At 36.6% G+C, this 24,669-nt stretch overlaps 1 protein-coding gene across 3 annotated transcripts in view; it reads right to left on the bottom strand.

Annotated features, from left to right (window-relative positions):
- The window catches only part of edil3a (EGF-like repeats and discoidin I-like domains 3a), a 127,096-nt gene that overhangs the window by 80,442 nt on the left and 21,985 nt on the right, over positions 1-24,669 (bottom strand). The window contains exon 2 of one of the 3 annotated variants that reach the window (XM_043240527.1): positions 8,067-8,093. The exons of 1 other annotated variant lie outside the window; for it this stretch is intronic. In XM_043240527.1, coding sequence (XP_043096462.1) covers positions 8,067-8,093 — 27 coding nt within the window. Of the gene's footprint in view, positions 1-8,066; positions 8,097-24,669 lie in introns of all 3 variants that reach the window. One more of the 3 variants, XM_043240526.1, reaches the window with a different exon arrangement.

The following is a 24,669-nucleotide window of genomic DNA, read 5'->3' as shown; positions in this document are numbered from 1 at the left end:
CACCTGCAGGATTCTGGGATGCAATATCCTAGTAGCCGGGACAATTTCTTAATGTTTACATGCATGACGTAATGACGCAGTGCCATGCTTGAAATTCTACCCGTACCACTTAAATTAGAAAACGCTATTATAAGCTAAGCATTTTGAATCGAGCTAAAGGTGATAGTTTTTAACACTGGCTGGTTATGTACTTGCTCAAATATTGATTTTGCCTCATTTTTAACCAAAAAGTTACAGGCTGCAGCTTTAATTAATTAATTTAAAATTTATTTTTATATTTTTTTAAATGTAATTTATTTCCGTGAGGCAAAGATGTATTTGTATTGTAATTACTACGGTCTTCAGTGTCACATGGTCTTTTTATTAAAATAATTTTAATAAGCTGAATTTGTGCACAAAAATGTCTTATTACTATCAGCAATATTGAAATATTTGATTATATATTTTTCATATATTGGCTCTTAATGATATGAGCATCTCTACTTCAAATAGAAAACCCATTTTGATTTCATCTGTTGTTTAGAAAGTCATGTGAAGTCATGAATGACAAATCAAAATGCTAATTTCAATAAAAGCTTCTAAAACAACATTCAAGAACTGGACTGATTGTTCTAGAGTAGTTTCTAATCTCTTAGTCTTCCCAAATCCTGCATTTGCAAGCAAGTCAACCTCATAAGAACCCCCAGAGGGACCATATCTCATGGCCTATCAATACTATACTGATGTTTAAAACATTAGAGTGCCTGCATCGGGTTGCATGCTGTCAAAAGTTGCTTGATGAAATTGCAGGGCAGTCAGTTAATCTTTCAAAATATCAGCAGCAAGCTCTGTAGGAGAGCATGGGTGGAGCAGAGAGATGTATTAAAGACACATGATCAATGTGCTCTAAAGTGGAAAGAAAGACTAAATGTAAATTGTTCAAAAGACAAAAATCCCATTTTTGGCCCTAAGCTGACAAACTCTAGATGAAAGTCTAAAATGTTTGATTTTGTGACACAGTAGGATCTTTGTAGTAACTGCTATTGTTAAAAAAAAAAAAAAACTGGGGTCAGTAAGATTTATTGCATGGTTGATTGCCTGATTGATTTCACACTTTATTTTAAGGTGCAATTCTCGCTATAAGCAAACCATTAACTACAACTTTTGCCTCAATAAACTCTAATTTTGTGTAGTAATAATCTATCTTTCAAATAAATGCTGCTCTTGACCTGGATTTTAATTTTCTTTGCGACAAAGGATTCTGAAAAATACAAAAAAACAAAAAAAAACATGGTCTAACAAAAATATTATGTTAAAATATTGTTTCTTGAACACCAATTTGGCATAATAGACTTGCTATCAAGGCAATAAGTGTTAGTTATATATTAGAATATTTATTACATTATAATTTAAATTAGTACAAAAACTGGAAGTACAAAAATAACAAAAATTAAATAAAACTGTAAAATTATATGTATGTATGTATGTATATATATATATATATATATATATATATATATATATATATATATATATATATATATATATATATATATATATATGTGTGTGTGTGTGTGTGTATGTGTATATATATATATATATATATATATATATATATATATATATATATATATATATATATATATATATATATAGAATATGTACAGTAACACTGATCTTCTTAAAATAATTTGTATTAAAAAAAAAAGAACTTAGAGAAATGTGCCACAGAGGGTAACCCTATCAACATTTGTGAATTCCAGTACCGCATCTCAGCTTTAATGAGACTACTAGCTAATTAAAGGGGGCACACCATGTAATAACCTTGCCAGAACTCTATTAAAAGCCCTCTGCATCCTGAAGGAGAGGGTGACAGCTATGCCTGCATTCTGACATGACGATCTATAACTGCACAAAGCTTTGTGACAGCCCCCTCTCTATCTCCAGAGAGATGGAAGTCAGAAGAGGGATAGCAAGACAGGGATGGAGGGAGACAGTACGAGAAGGAGAAAAGAGAACGGGAGAAAGGAAGGAGGGTGGGGGACGTATGCCACATTTGCACACGTTCCTCAGAGACATAGCCAGGCATTGTGGCCGATGAAACAAAGCTTTGTCCTCTGTGCTGTTCCCTTTTGTGGCGCAAGTCAGGGGGATCAACAAGAATGTCAGTCGTTGTTGGGCGGTTCGTGAATGTGGCAGGAAAGTAATTGATGTTGGCTGGCGCACGCATCCCGATTTTCCGACAAGTCACAATGGAAGCCAATCTATCAGAAGAGCCCGGTTCCAATGCAGCATAGTAAAACCTCAACGGCGGTTAAACGCAGCAAATCGTCCGATGCTTCCTGTGCAATTAATCACTCTCTGATGGACGCTCCATACTAAATTCCCTGAAGTGAATTCATTTTAGTCTCTTGCTTATACAAATCATCTCAAATGCCATTGAAGTGAGACAGGTAAGCAGCCCAAATGCGTTACACTCGCTAATGTATTCATTTATGCAGATTGTGGGTAATGTCACTTGGATGGTATGGAAATCGTAACGCATTAATATGGAGATATGGTGATCACTTGGTTGGATTATAATAATTATAGCTTTGGCGACTGAACCTTTGCGGGTTTTCATTGAACAAACCTTTCAGCCATCGATTGGATCGCCTATATTTGACTTTTGCGAAGTCCATGCAAATAAAGCAACTAAATAAAGCAACCTGTCCGTGATAATTACACACCGCGCCGTCTATAGAGCGTCGTATATAACAAACAGCCCACTGGATAATTGTACTTTGGCATGCAGAGGAAGTAATGTAGGTGTTTTAATTACTGCTCCCTCAAATGATCTCCAGGTGAAAATGATGGAGGTGAGAGGGGCTCAGACAGCCTCTTGGTGTCTGAGTTATCATGAGCAGATTGGGCTGAGCGTTTGGGAGGTACGGAGGTGAGCAAACAGGCAGCTGGAGCTCAAATCAGACTCCCTATAAGGTAAAATCAAGCAAAGCACCAGCACAGAGCAACAGTGAGGTCATGTGCACATGACCTGTATGTGTCTTAAGAGTCTGGGGACTGCAGAATTATATTTCCGCTATAGCCAGGTATTCGCTTAAACAGTGAGCTCCAGCCGACTGAGCACACATTAAAAAACTGAGATTTTCCATTAAGCCTGGAAATAATATTTGAAAAAAAAAAAATTAATATATAAATAATAATAATAATAATAGTCTCTCATTTTGAATTCATTTCACACAGCTGAAACATTACTGTTATTAAAACACACCGTTCACAATTTAATTGAGAACTCCTTCAAAATAACTAATTTAAAAACTAAATTTACATTTAGGTAGAAATTAGGATGCCGATATGCTTTCGGGATTGAAATGCAAAAAAGTCTAAATTAAAATTAATTGAAATTCAAATAAATTCATAATAATGTAACTTATCTTCTAAACAAGCAACACGATCAAGTGCCTTGGGGAAAAAAAAAGTTTAGTGTCTAGAAAAAGAATGCTAAATATCTAGAATGATAACATTAGAAGGATGGAACAGACGGACAAGACAAACACATCCCACTAGGCTCCAATAATAAAAAAGGAACAAGTACAGATACTTGGCTAATAAGACAGCTAAACTTCAAAAGCTGAATGAACCCATTTCACCTGCCCACAGTGGGAAGCAATGTCAGTATGCTGTAATTTAGAGCACTGTGTTCTTAATCGAGAATCATTGTACCACAGAAAAACCACACCTTCGCATTAATGCCTATGCAGGCACATTAAAAGAGATGTTCAGCTCACAGAGTTTGCAGGGTAAGAGCTTACACAGCTCGTACGTGGCCTAATTCTGTCTTCATTCTTTACGGGGAGTGCAGTATCAGCCTCCTACCAGTTCACTGCCTCCTGCCCAGTACACTCGCCTCTCCCACTAAGAACCGCGTCCGGCAGTGAAAAGCACTCACTTCTGGCTTTTAGAGCTGTCTGCCCTGTCTGTAAATCCCACCGTGCACGCTATATGACAAGACATGCTGACTAAACTGAACAGATGCAACAAAGAGTTAATGTAAAAACAGAACAGAGGCAAAAGAAATAAATCAGTGGCCATCCAGCTCTCCGCCAAGGGAACTAAATCTCTTAGGGCAGCCGAAGTAAGTTCAAGCTCACCTTGGAAAGTCTTTCGGATATGGAAGGTGAGGGTGTAAAAGGGAGGCAGGAAATGCCATGGAAATGTCACCATGATAGCAGTCTGGCAGGAGAAGAACAGCCTACAGATTCTCTCCTGTCAACTCACATCCATCCAAGAATGCAGGGCTGATAAGAACAGACATGGCCAAATGAAAACTCCTGCAACAGTTTACTTTGGATAGACCAACTGATTTGGGTGCTTATTTTGTAATCCTTTAGCAAAACGTAATTGCATTTCTGAAGGAATATCGCAACTCATGAATAAATAAGTCAGATAAGTCAAGTCAAATTTATTTGTATAGAGCTTTCACAATACAGTTTCAAAGCAGCTTTGCAGAAAATGATGATGATAATGTTTAGAATATCTTCATGTCTTGAAGTCTCATTTAGCAGATTAGAGCTTGGCAAAAATAGTTTACATTTTGCTACAATACAAGCAATAACACACTTAATATATGCTATTTAGTATATACTGATTTGATTGTATGTGCATTTTGTTAAGCTATAACAAGACAGATAAGATTAAGCTACGTTACACTAAAAGGTAAAAAAAAAAAGAGTTGAGTTCTGAGTGTGCTGAGTTCTCACAAGCACAAATAAAACTAATTTTAAAATAAAAGGTAATTGTAAAAGACCATTAGTCACCCGCTGGGTATGCTTTATATTAAAAATAAAAGAGCTAAAATGTTTATGAATGTTTCATAAAACAGATTAACGTGTCTGTCAAATGTTCTCCGGTCATTTTTTTAATTTCTTTTAGAACATATGGCAAAAGCTGTGCTGGTAACCTGCTTACTGAACATGTCTTTATTATGAGCTTGTACATGCTGAGCCTTTCAGAAGGCCACCTTTTAAGTAAAGCCTACAAATGATTGCCAGACATTTGAAGCTAACAATTGTCAGGTATAGCAGGACCCACATGAGAACAGAAGCCACCTCTTTCCATTTCAAAGTTGAAACGCACTGCAAAGCAAATTGAAATGATGTTTCTCGGATTACAAAAATGGTACTCAGGCCAAAAGCAGGGCATTTAAAAAAGGGGGCTTTTAGCATGTCAGTGTCTGATGGAGGGGTAATAATATTGGCCAGTGAACTTAGTCCCACCTTTAGTTATATAATGGCATACTAATGTTTGCTGCAGTTACCCGCTCCATCACTCAAACTCCCCAGGAGGAAGAAGAAAGTGTATTATTCATGCAACACACTCCTCCATAGCAACTACACTAATAAGGGCCCAGTGGGCTACGATGAATGTTATCCAGCTGCATATAAAATGTACATATCAAATTTATAATTGAACAAAGAATAGACAAAAGCACAGTGACGCAGTTAAGAAATAAAAGAGAACGGTTCTGATCCAATAATGCAAAACTAGGAGGAGCTGTTATTGGGATTATGCTTTAACTGAAATTTTATTCATACCGAGTGTCATCTTTCATTTGACCAATTACAGCTATTGCATTTTGCTTGAGTACGAAAGTACAGTGGGACATGCGGTCTTATGTGAAGAGCTTTTAAGGCTTCATTTTTGCTCCCTTTGAAGCGCAAAATTGAGCCAGTATTGTCTGTGATCAGAGTTTATACAGTGAAGAGACATGTGGGGACAATCAGAAGCTACAAAAATAAATATGCTTTCCATTTACCTCTTGCTTTCAAACTGGCAAGACAGTAAACACAAAAAGCTTTTGCTAAGGGTGCTATAGTAGGAACGAATGCATTTGGGGGAATAAATTATTACCTATATAACAGTGCTTTTGATCTAATTTAATATATATAATTATATGAAACACGTACCATGCTATTAGGATGACAGTCTGGGGGTCTTGATTGAACAGTAAACTGCTGGAGCTACTGATTCAAGAGCATGTATTTCAATGAATCCAATCATTATGCACACACACTCGTGAAGGATCATTTCTTCATGTACTTACGTGAACCCTACGAAATATATAATTTAGGCTTCAGCAGGTCACAATTCTACATTTAAAATACCAAATCAATGCTGCAAATGCACTGAGGTCATTGCTCTAACCCTTGTGGATTGTGAAAAACAAAATAATCCAAAATAATGCCAGATTATATGTGAGCTTTAAAACTGAAAACCCTCAAAACTATACCAAACAGCAATCTAAAGTTCATCGGCTCTGTGGATTTATTTTCTGATTGTGGTCCACACGGAGATGCATGCACACTCTTCAAATCTGTCAAAACACATTGAAGAACATCATTTTATAAAGCCATTTGTTTCAGTGAAGACATCTTTCTTTGAATACACATTTTCCTTTTACATTATTATTATTTTTTTTATTTTATTTTATAACAGTATTTCCATGTGTGTGTGTGTGTGTGTGTGTGTGTGTGTGTGTGTGTGTCACTATTATGAACCTTGTGAAAAAATAAGTAAGATGTGAGCAGTATCATTTACAGGCTTTATGTGCATCAAAGATCATAACTATTCATAAGTGTAAACTATGGACCACATATAGTAGCACATATTGTGTCTGAAGAGTTATCAGAATCTGAAATTCTAAATAGGCTTAAAAAGCCACTTTGGATGCTAAACTAATAGGAAATGACAGCTGCAATATAGATTGCATGGTTATTAGAGAAAAAGCTTTCATATAACTACAGAGTCTGTTAGAGGAAAAAAAAACGGAATATAAATGTGGATAGAAAAAAACACTAATAGGGATTTAAAAATGGAGGTCATGCCATTCAGCTCACTGGCATTTGATTGGCTTGTTTGTTTTTAATATACATGCGTATTAACTAGGTCAGACTTAAAGGAAGACGCTAAAGAAACAAAAGTTAATTAAAAATGGTATACTATCATCTTTAACTCCCCTCATTTATTTCCAAACGTAATATATATGACTGAATTTCTTCCCTTGTAAACACTCTTTTTCACTTTTCACAAGATATGCAATGTTCCACTGAACAGGTTTGGAACAGCATTAATACATTTTTGAGAGGAATAACACTTTTAAATAATCAAAATTTGGTACAATGCAGTCAGCTGAAAATAAACTCTTGGAAAATCTTTCCAACTGTGTGGATTTTTATTTATTACTAGATTTTTTCTGTGAAATTTGCTGAATAACGGTTAATGTGTTCACCCCTTAACAGTTACAAAAGAGGATCTTAATCACAATTAATGATCTAACTCCTAAAATTCTTAACTTCAACAAAAGTCTGTGTGAAACGGTTTATGGTGACAGACAGCAACAGATGTGCATCTTGTTCACAGTGTGAGAGGAACACCCGTGAACGTGAAGACAGAAGGTCTGGATCGTTTTATTGAAAGCTTGGAACCCGATAAAACAACAAGGCAGGAGAGAAGAGCCTGAGCGCTCTTCAAAGCAGCCCCGCTCACAGAGATCAGTGGGTTTGAGAGCGAATGCTGACCATGCGCAATGAGAGGGATCAATGGGTGTGATACCGAGGAGCCAAGGAAATCGAGAGGAGGTGGAGAAGAACAAACGCCTTATAATACCGGAATATATGTATGTGCACAAATGTGCGAAACGTTCAAAACTGATAAAAAGCGAGAAACTACATCAACAGTGGGGGCAACCTAATTCGATTGGGAGCCAGCGATCAGAATAGCAGCATCTAAAAAGAGACCGGATGATATATCGTAAGCGGGTTTATCTGCAACAGGTTTTGAGATGCTCTATGCATCAACGTCATGTTGAGAGGACAGAATAACACAGCAAGAACGATGTGACATCAGAGGAGATCTTGAGAAGGTGCGAAGAAACAGGTAAGAGAAGAGCTCTGAAATAGACGTGTGAATTTCATGCAGGGAAGGTCACACATGCCAAAACTGACAACAATAGAAGGAAGTGCAACAAAAAGAGATACAGGAGCCAAATGAGGGGAGCACAACAATTACCATATCTAGATATATCCCACCTGCTGAAGTTGGATCCTCACCATCTGCTGCTATAGAGGGTTATGAAGGAATTGGAGGGGAGGAAGGAGAGAAAGAGAGACGTGGTCAATCCTCTTTCAGATAACCTCTCTTGTAACACAAAAGCTGTTTGCAGTTTAACAGGTGGTGCACTTGAAAATATCAATATAAAATATTGTTAAAAACAATTAAAAACAGCCATATTCTTTATTATACACACACATATATAATATATATTATATAATATGACAATTATTATGCCTAAGGAGAGTCCCCACAAAAAACAGAAACCGGTGTTTGTGTGTGTGTGAAACGTGATAATATGTACAATTTAGTAACAACCGTATAAATTAATACGACTGAAGTCATGCATATTCATGCAAATTAGCCACCTCATAAAATATGTATGAATTAGCTTAAGATTGGTCTGGAAAATCAGGTTTAAAGTAACACAGGTTTCACTTTCACTTCATGGGTTTAACAAGAGCTGTCTCTCAGGAGCGCTATACTGCTTTATTACACAAACAGACTAACGTTACTGTTACTGTACTAACGTTATCATCCGAACCTTCATCTCTGGATGTGCAATAGTCCATTATACTATCTATTGGCTGCAGCGTCTCCCAACCACTGTGTCTGACAGGTTGTCGGGTGGGCCATGGGAAATTAATAAAACTTCCTTATATCTAGTATATTTAGTTGTTATATCAAATCAGTGATATTGGTCATCTTTGCGTCTGTTTTTTTTTAATATTTAACCAATGATATCATTCAAAGGAGCCTGTGACTAAACCTTGTAATGCCACTGGATATTTCATTCTTCAACTGATAATATATAGTGTCTGATCATATGTGACGAAATTGTTGGATGACAGGCTGGATGGTTTTCAGGAATGTATCTTGCAAATTTCACTTGTTTAGTGCAGAAAAATGCACAGGTGTGCTACGCTCGCTTTTTTGAAGTACACTATTCATGCTCTCAACAAACAAGGGATGATCAAAAGTTCAGAGACTATGGCCATGGTAAACAACGCAAAGCTGTCCTTTTGAGGGCTCTTGTCAAACCCATGAAGTAAAAGTGAAACTCGTCTCACTTTAAACCCACTTTTCTAAAAATTCCATTTATGAAAATTACAGCTATCAGACAAATTCAGCACAACACCCAACAGGTTTTCACATCACAGTATATAGTTTTTAAAGGTAGAAAATATCTTCATAGAACATGATCTTTAATTTTATGAATTTTATGAAATTATATATATACTCTTTTTTTTTTTTTACTCAGTGGAACTGACACTCACAGTTTTTCATTCTTGTAGATATGAGATTTCCATTTTTCATAAGCTGAGAGAGGCTGACAGGCCTTATACATCAGTGACTGACAGCAAAAGAATAACCCGGGAAGCACATACCTATTTCATACGTATATCAATGACATGACACTGTCAGTTGCCATTCTGTTCATACAGCACACATCAACTGAACTCACTCTCTCTCAACATCTGAAAACGTGCAGAATATAAGAGGAATATAATGCGGTTGTCATTTCCTTTCATACTCATTACTCATTTTAGTTCTCCCAACCCGGGCTGGCTGACTGCTGCTGTGTGAATGTAGCCGATGACCGTTCTCGTAATCGCCTGAAGGTCGGGCTCTTTGGAATTAGGGCAGTCTCATAGGGCAAGTTTTAATACAATATCTAAACGTTGCTTTTGCGTCTGACCCTGCCGCTCACTCAGCCGGAGCCCAGCCTGTATTTATCATTCAGCAGCAGCTCTCAGATTATCCGGCTGAGCATGCATGTGTTTGACTGTTAATCGCTGTGCTGTGGGCCTTAAAGGCAAGGATGAACCCAACCTGTCTCCAGCCATTATCATCGACCTCCATCAACCTGATCACGTTACAGCAGGAAGACTCCCTACACCCTTTGCTTTTTCTTCACTTTCGCTCTTCATCTTCATCCTATTCATCTCCTTGTGAAAGGAGCTCTTCTTGGGTCCTGATGGTATCAGAACTGAGATTAAGTTGTCCTCACTGGCTGCTTGTGAGTAATTGTTTGGGGTTTTGTGTTGTTAGTACCAATGGAGGTTAACTCTGGCCTGTACCATTAGACACCATTAACCTGGTACGTACAAGAGCCAAACTGGAATAAACATCCAAAAAGAAAGTGTTCAAATGTTTCCTGTCTAATATCAGTCGGTCATATTTTCAGTCAGTCTTTTTCTCAGTATACACTCTTGAAAACAAAGGTGCTCGATGGTGCCATGGAAGAACCTTTTTGTCTAAATGGTTTCAAAAAGATCTGAAGAACCTTTCTGTTTCAGGAAAGAAGGTTATTGCGGTAAGAAAGAGATGGTGGAACCAAAAATGGTTCTTCTATAGTATCGCTGTGAAGTAACCTTTAAACATCTATTTTTAAGAGTGGACGTATAAGCAAAAAGAGGGTACACTATTCTGCACATGCTTAGTGCATGTCTGCCTATGATTTAGTGCACACTGTATAAGGAGACATACGGTAAGCAGCAAAGCACATACAAAGTTGATTTCCTGTCTCTGTGTTCTCTCCTGTCAAGTCCAATAATATATATAAAATCTCTGTCACTTTAATATTAAACTTCACTCTACTTCCTTCGGTACTATTTTCATACAGATGTGGCACTATGTAGAATGTCACAGCCCCAATAATCCATGTAAACAAGCTGAAGACAGAGAAAGAGAGAAAGTTGGATGCGCAAGCCCAGCAACAGCATAGCTACTCGGGTGAGTGCCAATGTCTGCTCCTCTATAACATCCATAAGATTCATTATCTGAGCCAAGACAGAAGTTTAACTACAAAGACTTGCACACACACAAAATACACAAGCTTTTGCATGCCAAACACAGCTTTTCCTGGCAAGTATAAACACACATTCACATCCAGGGCACAAAGTATGCCTTTTATATTAATGAAACTATTCAAAAGAACAAGAACATATGATGCTTAAGAATATACACCATTTATAGCCAGAAAACAGTTGCGTAGCATTACAAAGAGCTGTGTGAACACAAATACGACATCACACATCCAAGCTCTTGACTCCATCCACTGTGAACTGCATCTTGTTGTGGTTTTCTACTGTTTTGCCACTCTATCTTTCTCTTACAGAGCATAGTGACAGCTCACAGACATGAAAGGGCCAGTCCCCATGCTACATCTTCCCACTTTCTTGCTCCCCCTCTTTCTGCTGGGTCTGGTTTCTAGAACCTTCTTTGAGTTTTATGTTATCTGCTCTCTGAAACGTACTGCTGCACACTGGGGATTTGGCCTGGAGCCCCAAACATGAAAAACAAGGTTGTTGAGTGTGTGTGTGTGTTTGGTGGGGAGAGGGGGTTAAAGAATATGTGTGTATTTATATGTGTTGGGCAGGAAGGTGGTATTGATGATGAAAAAAAAAGCTGCATCACAAATGTGCTCAGCCGCAACATAACCGTAGTGTCTGGAAAAACAGCACTGAAGCAGGGCTAGTTACTGGTTACTTATTATTACCAGTGTCGAAAACAGTTGTGCTGCTTGTAACTTGTAGAAACTGTTCAAAGGACCTACTGGAAAAAAAAATATTTTGTAACATTATAAATACCTTTTTATGCATCAATGCTAAATAAAAAGTATCCGTTTCTTTAAATATGTTCCAAAGGAAAAAAAAAATCTTACCGATTTCAAACTTTTGAATGGTAGAGTGATTTTTGTTATTTCAAATTTCCGGGAGTATTCATGCAAACACCATGATTACCATATGGTAATCATTTAACAAAAATGGAAAAATGGTCAATGAAAAAAAAATCTGAAGAATAAAAGAAAGCATATTTTGTTACCTTTTGAAACTGAGATGGGTGATTTTGCTGTCAACGTCAGAGTATCTGCCTCATATATGCCCTGGGTCTCTAGCAAGCCTGTACACTTTCTTTTTTTTTTAAAAAAAAACAGACATTCTTTTATATTCTACTCTTTTTTTTCTTGCTATGTTGTTAACAATGAATAATAATGCATAGATTGGGAAATACTGAGAAAGTTGACTTTAAAATTGAAGGAGGGAGAGGGTAGATAATGATGTACCAGGTCAAGGTATGCATTTAAGAGTTAACGGCAGATTTTCAAAAGTATGTGCAGTTCACTGCATAGACTCTGAACATGACGTCCTTAAACAAATGATTTATTGCCTGGATGCCAGTATGCTATTGTAGGGACATTGACTTTTGCACAGCTAAACAGGGCAATGAGCGAAACTGACTGTTATCAAAAGCTATACATGACAATCAGGTGGCCTATTGGCTGGTCCTTGGCCATTGAAAGCTGCTACGGATTTGAGACTTTCTGTCATCATTCTTAAGAACTAGCTACGAGAGACCCTAATTATACAGGATTTTGTAAATTTGCTGTTCTCTATTCAGTACCATGGCATTACCCTCTGATATCATCTCTGTATCACAGCGCTACGCTTTTATTGCAGCTTTTTGTATCGCTGTGATAATGCTGTGCATCCACATAGACACCGATAGAAATCAGCAGAATCGTCTTCTACATCTGGGTGAAGAATTAGGCAGCATCTTCTCCTGAAGCAGCCCAAACAGCATCTGAGCCAAACGGCGGCACCGCACAGTCTCACAGACTCACTAAACTGATTACGGAAAGAAAGACATTGCTGCCAGACGTCACAGACTCATTCAATTAATGCTGGAACTGATGAGTAGTATCTGTTCCGCCCCGTCCTTCTGACACTTTGATTAATTCTGTGTAACTATAGTAAGCTACATAAAAGCTAATTCTTTCTTTTAATTCAGCTATATTTAATGCCCGATAAACAGCGCTCATTCTGAAAATAAAATCTGACAATCTGCTTTTTACACAGCCTGTTGTAGATCCCTTGGGTCTAAGAGAGAATTTAAAATCAGAGCTATTATATAATTGCTGTGAAATGGTAGTTAGCCAGAATGGTTGTTAGCAGCCCGTCATTATTTTTTATCCCAGGCATGTTACTGTCGAGAGGATCCTTGCTTTACTAAGCAACTCTTTCAAGATTTAGCAAGAGAAATGTATGTTTATATCGTTCAGTTAATTAAAATTGTAAGAGAAACACTTCATTGAAAAGATGAAAGCAGAGGAGGTCATAGAGAGCTACTTCTGAATGGCGGAAATGTAGATTTAAACAAAACTGTACATAAACAAGAAGTGTTCTTGTGGCAACTCAGCCATCAATTAACCGCCGGTTATTGTACTCCAAACACGTCAGTACAGTGTTCCATAACATTGGCATGTTGTGTTAGGTAATTAACATCATAGAGAAACAAACAATAAAATTTATTGAGGTGTAAAACTCTTCTACTTGGACCAACAAAACAGCCCATCCATTTCTACAATATTTGTGCTATTAGAGGGATAAACCAATTTTATGGCTCTGAGCATTCCAAGTAATCTGAATAATATATTTTCCTTAAATAGAGCTGCCTAACAGTACAACAGCACCGAGCAACCAACGTTTTACCGCATGAAATGATACAAAGTTCGTTCTAGTGTATGAGATTAATTAAATGTATTTAGCAAAAAAGCCACCAATTATTTTAGGTAACCTATAAATGGTTATTTTTTCCTAAACAAATTAACAATATAACACCTAGAATAAGTCATTTAAAATTCTTAATTTAGGCTTTTTAATGTACAGTATGAAACATAAATTATTATAGTTTTTTTAAGATGAGTTAGCATTAGATGGACAATAATATGTAATATAAATACTGGCAATACACTGTTCAGATATGCATCACAGAAAAGCTGTACTATTTTGAAATATTTCATATTTTTTATGTTTTTACATTTTTGAACTCCATTTATTAGTGTGATGTCAAAGCTGAATTTTCAACAGTCATTACTTCAGTCTTCAGTGTCACATGATCCTTCAGAAATTATTAATATGCTGATTTAGGGCTGAAGAAACATTTCTTTTTTTTATTATTAATGTTGAAAACAGCTGGAGGTCGGTACGATTTCTGAAAGAAAACACCAGCATTTATCAAAAATGTACAATGTATGAAACATTATTAAAATTTAAACCCCATACATTTGAACAGCAGTGTACACACCTGAAGACATGTAACATTTGTAACTTACTGTAAATGTCCACACACATACACATAACCTTTATCTTAGAAAGCCAGACATGCACATTATCTCAGCCCTAGACAGCCCTGAGCCATCACGTCCAGTCACTGAGCACTGCATTTTATAATGTTTATTGTTTTGTAAAGCTCTCCTTTCTCACAATCTGATGCTACACTAAAATGCATTCCTAAATGATCATTTCTAAAGAGCTAGTTAGAAAACACAGCCATGGGCAAATTTAATCAATGCCGATGAGGATTTTATCAGTTCAAAAGCCCATTCTCTAAAGTGGATGTGTGTCAATAGCAGATATCGCATAGCTTGAGTCTATAATGCACAGACGGTTAATTACAGCGATTTAAATGAGCGCCGTGAGTCATAGTGCTGTAATGCAGATCATAACACAGTACTAGGGGTTAAATAACAATTCTTTCACATGCTTTAAAATACAGACTACACTTTTTTGAATTAGCCTTTTCAGAATGACTACACAGACCATACTGACCTTGTACGGCAGGTCTTTTCACCCGATGGCCCGCAGGCCAGGTTAGCCCCGTCAATCATTTTAATACAGCTTTCAGATTGATTGTGATTAAATGGCTGTGCACCTTGACATTTTTAGAGCACTCTCTGTGCAAAACTGTGACAAAACCAAATGCAGTCAGCAGACGGCAATTGAAGTTAATTTCCGAGTGTTGCAAGCACCACCAGCTTCCCCACACATGACCAGGCACAATTTCGGCATACATGTTTGACTGTGTCTTATCTAAATGTATTTATGCAAATAACATAACTGCAGACAATTCCACAGACATGAAATAAATCCACAGAAGCTGACTGTAGCAGTACTGTACTTTGACACATGTACTATGAGAGTTTCTCATTCAATGAAAGAGATATTACAAATATTGAATCTGGCATTATCATTCCTCAGTTTCTCAAAGATCTTAATTTTGTAAAAACAAATATACAGTATATATATATAATTATTTATTTATTTATTTATTTTTTTTTAAATGAAGATTTGTTAGCTGAAGGTAAAAAGCTATGTTTTTATAACTTTTTTGAAGGATTTTATGGGCTAATAGCTCTACAAAAAAAAACAACTGGTGGAATACCACTGAGTATTACATTAAATAAACACAGTATTATGGGTATTTAGTTTTGTTTCTCATGGTAACATGTTAATTCCAATGAAAGTGCTGAAATCCAATAAATGCTTCAAAAAATGTTCTTCACCCTACGGGTTTCCATCTGGACAATCTGGTCCCTGGAACAGCTGTATGGCATTATGGGTGTGTGTGTGTGTGTGTGTGTGTGTGTGTGTGTGTGTGTGTGTGTTTGTGTGTGTGTGTGTGTTGGTTTCGGTATTGTTTTCAAGAGTTTGTTCTCAACATGTGCTCTGCTCTTCTGCAGTTTAAGGAGTGTCCATTCCTCCAACAGTGATTCTAAAGCACTAAGAGATTTATGGAATGGAAAAGAGCCGATCAGATTACCCACAAACCCTTTCATCTCTATATAATCCCATTTCTTACCCATGCCAGCTCATTTTAGAGGGAAATGAATCAAATATTTTCCCAAACAAATGGCAGATCCTTGGCATCATGAGCCAACTAAAACACACAAGATCAGAGGAGTGATTCATCCAAAAACTTTAAACCAACAGTGACACAGCAAAAGATCCTGAAAGTCGTGAGCAAAATAGTCTAAAAATGTTTTTTTCTTACTAAAACAAATGCAAAACATTTTTCCCATTTCATGTACTTTGAGTCTAAGTTTAGAAAATGCAAGAAGAAATAAAACATGATGGCGGTTTATTACAGAGCAGTCCCTACTCATGTAGATAATCCCAGCCAGGGGTGATAAGGCAAAGCCATGGGGCGGATTGACTTAATCTTACTGAAATCCTGCTAAAAGTAATATCCAAATATAATATAACAGGTACAGAAAGCACAAGGCTGATACCACCCTAAAGGTGCATGCTGAAGATAGGGGAGCGTGACAGAGGAACTGCAAAGGTTTATGGGAACACTGATGAATTGTAATTGGTTATGGTCCATTAAAAGGCTTTTTTTTTTATTTTATTCATATTGTATCCATTACAAACTGCTTTGAATGTAAAGCATTAGTTTCAGACATTTTTTAAGAAAGCACTGTGTGACCAGGAAGACATGGGTTTTATGGCTGAAAATCTATTGTATATCAAAAGATCAAGCCTAAGCTAAATATAAAAGCCTTTACTCGTGGCTGGTGTTCAAGCAATAGAACAAATAAGTTATATAAATTCCAGGTGTGTTCGATAATTCAGGAGGGAAGCTAAAGGGAAGCCTGGGGAGGGTTTAGGTTAAGTGAGGATTTGAGGGCTTTTGGATCCTCGTGGAATATGAAAGAGAGCTGTTGCCTCGTGTCAGATATAAGAAAGTCGAATAGGAGACTATAGAGAATAGAGAGATGTTGCATAGAAAATCAAACTATACAAACAAGCACAAGACAAACGATTTATTAAAAGAAACAGTTCAATCAAAATGCGCTTGACACTGAAAATGAAACAAATTTTCAATAAAACTTTCAGGTTTCCCAGTCATTGACTTTTACTAAAACGGTGTAATTTACAGTTCCCTGTTGTTAAAAACTGTTTAGATAAAACCAGATCAAAACAAAGAACATTTATAACTAAAAGAGCCACGCAGGTCAAATTTGCCCAGAATGCATGTGTTTTTGTGCTGTCATTTTTCTTGATGTTTATGTTTTAACATTGTTCATTGCAAGGCAATGCCTTTCACTCAGTAAACTAGCGGTTATGGATTTAATAAATAAGGTGATTCATGGATGCTTAAGAAATAAAAAGAAGCACTAAATACCACGAGCAATAGAGAATAATGATAAGTAATGCGTCCTGGGTCGGCTCAGCATCTGACAGCGATCAAGTATCATATTTATATTTTATCCTACGCTACTCATAACAGCATTTCAGCATTTGAATGAAGTATTTAATTTTTGTTTTGCCATTTCTATCGTTTGTTGTTAGCTTCTGTGTTGCTATTTATAAGTCTGTCCATTTCCCAAAGGAAAAAAAAAAACAGGGACAATGATGTAGGCAATTTTTATTTTTTTTGTATTATCTAAAGTTTATTGTTGTCATGCACTTATTCAAATTATAAATGACTAAACAAAATAATAATTAATTAGAAAATGCTGTGCACTTGAATTTGTCGTCGCATCATGCATTGTGGAGAATAACTATTGCTCGTTGGACTATTGTCTATATGCTATTTTAATTATTTCAATAAAATAGGTTATATTAAAAAGCCTATATTGTTTAATGACATTGGATTATAAAATTACACAGCCCAAATATGTATTATAATTTATATTTGCTTATTTAACTTTATTCACCGTTATCAAAAATTCATTAGTGTATAGCCTGCATAAAAAAGCCTTGAACATAAAAGGACACTTCTTTGTAAAGACAGTGGCATAATGCAGTAAAAGCATGTTCTTTAGCCATATAAAAATATATGTGCACGGGTAAAATTTACTCCCGCTGGCGCTTTTAGGTATACATTGACCACCGGCGCTTCTAGTATGAAATAAAGCAATGCCTCATTCTGCATGTACATATTTTATATCCCTCAACCCTACCCCATATTCAAAGCCGGGCGAATTAGTTGCATTATAAGATAATTAGAAGTTCATTAAGGCATAAGAATACTTTTGAAAACATAAAAAAGGCGACACTTTATTTTAAGGTCACATTCTCACATTAAAGAGGGCATAACACACAGACTCATGTTACTCGTAAGTACCTATAAAGTAGCACTGCATCCTTCATATCTCCAAAAAGTCTTTAGTTTTATCATATTTACAAAATAAAGATACGGCTTTATGATTCTTTCGGAAAAAAACCTAGCTCCTGGAGTAGCGCTGTCTGGGTGGAGCTGAAGATTGACGAGCAACGATTGCCAACAAAACAGAAACATTTGATGCAGTTTCACTTACCGGAATCTTTTATAGCTGGGACGGCTCCATGTTTCAGTATCAAACAATTTGAAAATGCAGCTTCAGCTGGGCATTGTTTATAAAACGGTCATCAACACACTTGTGAAACTCCGTTGCACTTCCACTTAAACGTAGGCCTACTTCTCATGCGAGTCCTGTGCAGTGCAGCCGAAAGGAGCGCATTAATGAGAACGATCTCACTCTCTCTCTCTTTGGTTTATGCCTGGACGGGCAAGTGCCCCCCCCCACCGCCCTTTAACAAACCATTATCTATGGCTTTTGCCTCAATGACTTCTCATTTGTACAACCAGTAAACAACCAATATGTTAATAACAGAAATGCAAATAAGCAACTAGTTAATAGTGTGAATGGGTCCCTATACTAAAGTGTAAAATAAATCTTACCAACCCCAAAATATTTAAACTGTGGGAGAAAAAAAAACCTGCCTGAATAATCAGTTTCACTAATTGAACATTTGGTCATCATGAGCTATTTTTCCTTATGATATGTCTTTGCATGTTAAAGACTTCTTACACAGCTTTCAAGGCAGAATTGGAAATATGCTCTAATGAACTAGTTCCCTTTCAGCAGAGCTTGGTGAGTAATAACTATTCTTTAGCAAATTTATAGAATCGCGACAAGATGAATCTGAAAACTAGACGCAGTTTCCAAGTAGTCTCCTCAGAGCATTCATCACTCGACAAAGTTAATTACTAAATGATAATACTTTAAATGAGCACATGGCGGATGTGTGAAAGCGGCACGCAGTGTTGAGTGCTGTGTAAGTCACAGACGCCGCATCCACATCTCTCTTCCAACAGAACGTGACAAGGTCAGAGCAGATTTGGGTAATGGATCTAATCTGCATTTAGCACAGTGGCATTCCGAATGACAGGCCTGTCACCTCCCACTAAACACCAGCTTCAGGGGGTGTTTTCAGTCTGAGAGTGTCTTTGTCTAACGCAGACAGACATTGAGCCGTTCCATTTAAGTAAAAAAAAAATATTTCTGCTCGTAGAGCATGATGCTGGCAAGGTCATCCGTTTGCTTCCCAATGAATCATATACTGCTAAAACATAGACTTTGAAAGTACACTAAGTGGCTCTGGCTAAAATTATTTGCTTAATGCAAATTGACCTTTTCTTTGTCTCTGTCTCATGGAAGAAATAAACTTTTGAAAAAAAATTGTCACGGGAGCAGGACGTCAAACAGATGTAAACACCACCAATATCCAACAGATAAATAAAATGACTCCTATCTTGGTTGAATTTTTAAGACATTGTTTGAGAATTAAATATATGTAGGAATTAAAATGATATACAGTAGGATAGAAGGGGGTTAGAATGTATGGAATTGCTACACCTACATAACATCATGGTGGGTATTACATACTCAACACACTCATGTGAAATTACATCAAACAGCAACACTTCTTCTCAAGAGAAGTGTAATAATGAGTAGAACCTTTCTGGAGAGCAAATAATCAGTGCCGACAGACGCCTTAAGCTTAAGGCTAGGTCCAACCAACCTTGACAGAAAGATGTCCGGAAATCATTACAGAATGATTTGTACTGTTTCATAAGTGGCACCTTTGTCTCTTGCACAATACATTAGTTCCAATAGCTCTCCACTAGAAGAATGAAAATGTCTTTTCAGAACATTATCAGCATACGGCTAGTTCAGAGCGCTGACCGCATCTGCTCTCTTCCTCTTACACATCATTATGTCTGTATAAGACAACAGCTGGATACTATTAGAGACAAAATGTTGTATACATGGCTTGATCACTGGATGAAGTACACAAAAGATGATTATATGCACTAATAGGGTTAGCGTGTAAGAGTATAAAAAAGTATACACACACACCATCCTATATACCTATATACCTTTCTTTCAAGATTATATATATATACTATTTTTTGTTATATCAGAACATTATGTATTTGCATTATTGCTATGTATTTGCTTTTAATTTATTAATAAAGAGAACAAAATTAGCATCACATCACTGAGTGATACATTACAGAGAGACAACACAACACCACAGTATACTAGCTAAATAAGAGTCTTATATGCCAGCGGCCACCATTTAACCTCGCAGTCACTGCCTGAAATTCTCAGCATTTATAGTAAGATACGCATTCTTCAAACATAAGCAGTCATACAATGTACACTAATCACTTTTACATTGCTCCCTCCCTTAGGCACACACACAGTCTTACCCTCAATGGAGCTAAGCCCATGCATAAATGCAACAAAAACATGAATCATTAACTGCTTTTCAATCTAGGTCTTTCAGTGCAACAACAGTACTCCTATGAGTTCAAGTTTATTCTAATTTTTGTTTTTTTCTGCCTGTTCAGCAGAAAACGAACGCCTATAGAAGTCACGGACAATAACACACACCAACGTGGTGACTTGGGGGTTTAAAGAGCTGAGAACCTCCCATGTCTCGTGCGGATAACATTTAGTACCTTGCAGGGCACACAATATCTCCTCAAAGCATTATTTACAAAAGAGAAAAAAGTGCAATTCTATAAAAGTCTTATTTACTAACATTGAAGTTGTAAAATGAAGAGCATAATGTAAAATCTGTTGGGGATCTGCACTCTAAATACAAAGCAACAACTCAATGTTAATTGGCTGCTTCAGCCCACCTCAATGCACATAGGAAATCTTTATTGTTCAGACAAATGTTCATTTATGCCATGCCTTAGGCATATTAACCATAGTGATCTATGGCTATTGCCACTTTTTGCTTTGAATCAGTTTGGTCTCCACATCTGTTTTCAAACGTCGTGCCAAATACCTATTGCTTATCAGCAGGATGGTACTCTCTAGGTCTGTGCTTTGGCACGCACAGCTCCACAGACTCTGAGATCCAAATTATACTACCTAAGCATTTAAAAGGGCATTGCGCACATCACAGACACTCATAATGCTGTGCTATTGAGCTTTTTTGTGCATGGCTTAACTTTAAAGCCAGAATTAGTGGCTGTTTGAGGTTTCCATAAAGAACATTTAAAAGTAAGTCACGGAACAGCTGAATCATTTGCCTTCTTGTTAGTTTTGACTTAATAGGCTTTGAATAAATAAAGCAATGGCTTGTAACTAATAATGAAGTTTATCATAATCAGAGTATGTACAGTAAGCTACTCATTTATCCAAAGCGACTACAGAACACTTATTACGGGGACAGACAATCAGGACAAATGGTCTTGCTCAATGGTATAATCATGGAAGCTCTTGAAACACCCTTGTGAGGTCTAAAGCTGCAACTTTTCTGATAAAAGCCCAGATGTTTAATCATGACAACACATAGTAACATGAAAGCCACATCATAAAGTGACAGAGACTTCCAAAGTTAAGCTTGAAGTATTGGCATATTTACTGTCCAATAAAACATTACATAATTATCTAGGACTCTAGATCATTTGAAAACCATTTTTCCTGTGAGTACAGCTATATTTTTGTTTAAAGCAGCACCGGTGTAACTACAAAATTGTGCTCTTCTATTATGCTCTGCCTTTTCCTCTTTTGCAAGAAAATATCAGAAATACTTCAAAAATAAAACAAAAAAGTGCTACGTATTTAACCTATGTTAAATTACCTACACCACTGGACTGTCGAATGCTATTTTTTTGTAACTGAATCTGCATCTGCTTTCCAATTCCACCGAATATATATATATATATATATATATATATATATATATATATATATATATATATATATATATATATATATATATATATATATCATTTATGTTATAACTAAATATATGTAATATATAACAATTTTTTGTTAAATATATACATGCACGGTTGTTTATATATACATATGGTTATATATACATGATAAATATACAGCGTACACACAAATATGCTGCGTTATTTTAATTATAATCAATCTTTTGACAGAACTTATATTTGAATCGGCTAATGTGAAAGTTAAATGTAAGAAAAGAGCTAAATGAAATGGTGTATCTGAAAAGCAATTCAGAATACTAAAAGAGCAGCAAAACCTGAGCCGAGAACCACCTGGCTTTGGGGAGCATGACTAACAACATAAACGGGGTGAATGGATTTCAAATGCCAAAGATATTTGCAAAAGCTTTTGTGTGATCGAGCAGAGCAACCCCTGGCTAATCAGACATTGATAATCCTAACCCCGCAACTTACACTTCAGCACTACAAGTTTGACTTTGCTTTAAAGTTTCTGCATCTTTTAGAAAGTTAAAAACTTCACAGAATCAACAGGAAATGGCTGTCAGTATGAGTCAAAGAAATGAGCTTTAAAGATAGACTCCACAGCTTAGCCATAACTCGATTTGCAACTGTAGATCAAAAGTTTAGCAACTTAGCAAAAGTGCAGAGATAGGTGATACAGATCTTATTAACATCTCAGCAGTCCTCATTATCCTTTTGTGTGGCACTTCACCATCAAGATTCAGTTCAGCTTCTGCATGTGCCATTATACATGGGAAACAGTGACTATTACCTAACACCAGCAGTTGTGTTTAGACCGTCACAGTGGTGGCATATTGTGAACATACGGGCCAGTAAGAGGTCAACTTCACAGCCTTTTTTATAGCTTGCTATGTGTAAATAAAACATGGAACACTGGATGGAACAGACTAACGCAGATGTAACAGCCCAGAAAAAGGAGAAAAACTGGTTAAAGGCAGAGAGTCAATGAGGCCAGGCTGAAAAAGCCTGCTAATAGACATATGCCAAACGATGCATTTGTGATATCAAAGTCTAAATAAATCTGGGGTGCATTTCCCAAAAGAAAACTACAGTTTTGGCGTTACCAATATTTTAAGGTAATTAAACCATAAGATAACTGTAGGTAACTAATAATACTTTTGGGAAACACACCACATACTGGTATATCAAATAAAAATAAAAAACTGATAAATAGACAGAACTGATAAAAAATCTTAAAAGTCAAATAAAACACTAAAAACGAATTAATTACAACTGACATGAGACATCACGACGGTACAATATAAAACTAGATTTGTAGATTTGATAAACTAACATTCAACGTCATTAAATTATTATAAATTATTAGCGTTCTTAATAATTTAATGACAATAAATGTATTACAATACTTATACTATAACCAATAAGATACCTATATATAGCACAATTTGCTTGTTGTACGTTAGTTGACAAATTTCCAGTGATATATGACTATTCGACCTATATACATGTTTAATCTGATCTATATATTTAATAAATACTGAACACTTAACATTGGTGGTTGGTTATGAAAGAGTTATATTGCTTATAAAATGCAGATTCTGAGCCTTTATAATTCAAGACTGGTAACTGAGCCAGGGGAGATCCCGTTAACACTCTTTCAGAGAATTTCTCAAGAGTGTTAAGTGAATTTATGAGAATTTTGTACTGAGAGTGTCCGACCTTTTCTCACCATATGCTGCATTTGCTCATACCATTAATAGGACAGCAAAAAGAAACATCACTTCCATGGCTGTGGTTTTTCATGTCAGTTACCATCCACATCTGGGTCTAGGCAAAATCTGCGTAAAACTCATAAATGTAGGCATCAATACTCAGTGAGCCAAGCACCTCCATTCTTCACATGGGTTCGGTCTGAAAAGAGGCTTTAGAGTGGAAAAGAGGCTTAGGAAACATTCAACACCTAAAAGTAGCTTATTTGGATGCTAGGGAATCAGTCAAAGTACTGTCTGATGACTTACCAGTGACTCAAAAGCAGAACAGACCCACCTGCCTCAGAAAATGCACACTTTATTATGCTGTAGAGGCATTAATTTAAATGACATGCAAATTGCTAACACCCACATTCTCATCTCGGCACTGAGAAAAGCCGGTGTAAATTCACATGTGCTGAATATAACCTATTTGCTGTCGAAAATTCTCATTTCAGAGAGTTTTAGATGGTGAGAAACTAGGACACCGAAAGAGTAACAGACAATTTCCAACTAACCTATGGAAAACATGCAGTCAGTTGCATGTTTGGGGAAGCGGTTTTCAGAGGACATTCTTCTTCCACAGACTTGCAGCTCTGCACAGCACATAAATCATATAGAGTTTAAGTGGAACTGTGTGGGTTAGCAGTCATTTAATGGGGGACGCATTGTTCAGTAGAGTGAGTCAGTGTGACCGACTGTGTATCCTGCATGTGCATTTGAATATTGAACATACTCTTGCTGAATTGGGGTTTGGGGATTGGTCTTTCTGCTTTTGCAGTGAAAGTGCAAAGCACGCTGAAGAGCTTTAAATTGAATGGCTTACTGCTGAGGAAATTTGAAAGTCACAAACATATGAACAAATCGAACACATCTGTCGCAGCGATACTAGTTTCAGTAAGGCTTTCTTAAAATTTGCAAAACAAAACACAACCACACAAGAGAACGAACAAATAAACTGAGTTTGAAAATTCCAAACAATAACACTGGACCCCATTGACTTTGGCTGAATGGA

This window comes from Puntigrus tetrazona, chromosome 5 (assembly GCF_018831695.1).
Source record: "Puntigrus tetrazona isolate hp1 chromosome 5, ASM1883169v1, whole genome shotgun sequence".
NCBI lineage: Eukaryota > Metazoa > Chordata > Actinopteri > Cypriniformes > Cyprinidae > Puntigrus > Puntigrus tetrazona.
Note: the sequence above shows the minus strand (reverse complement) of the source record. Positions and strands in the feature narration are given on the sequence as shown.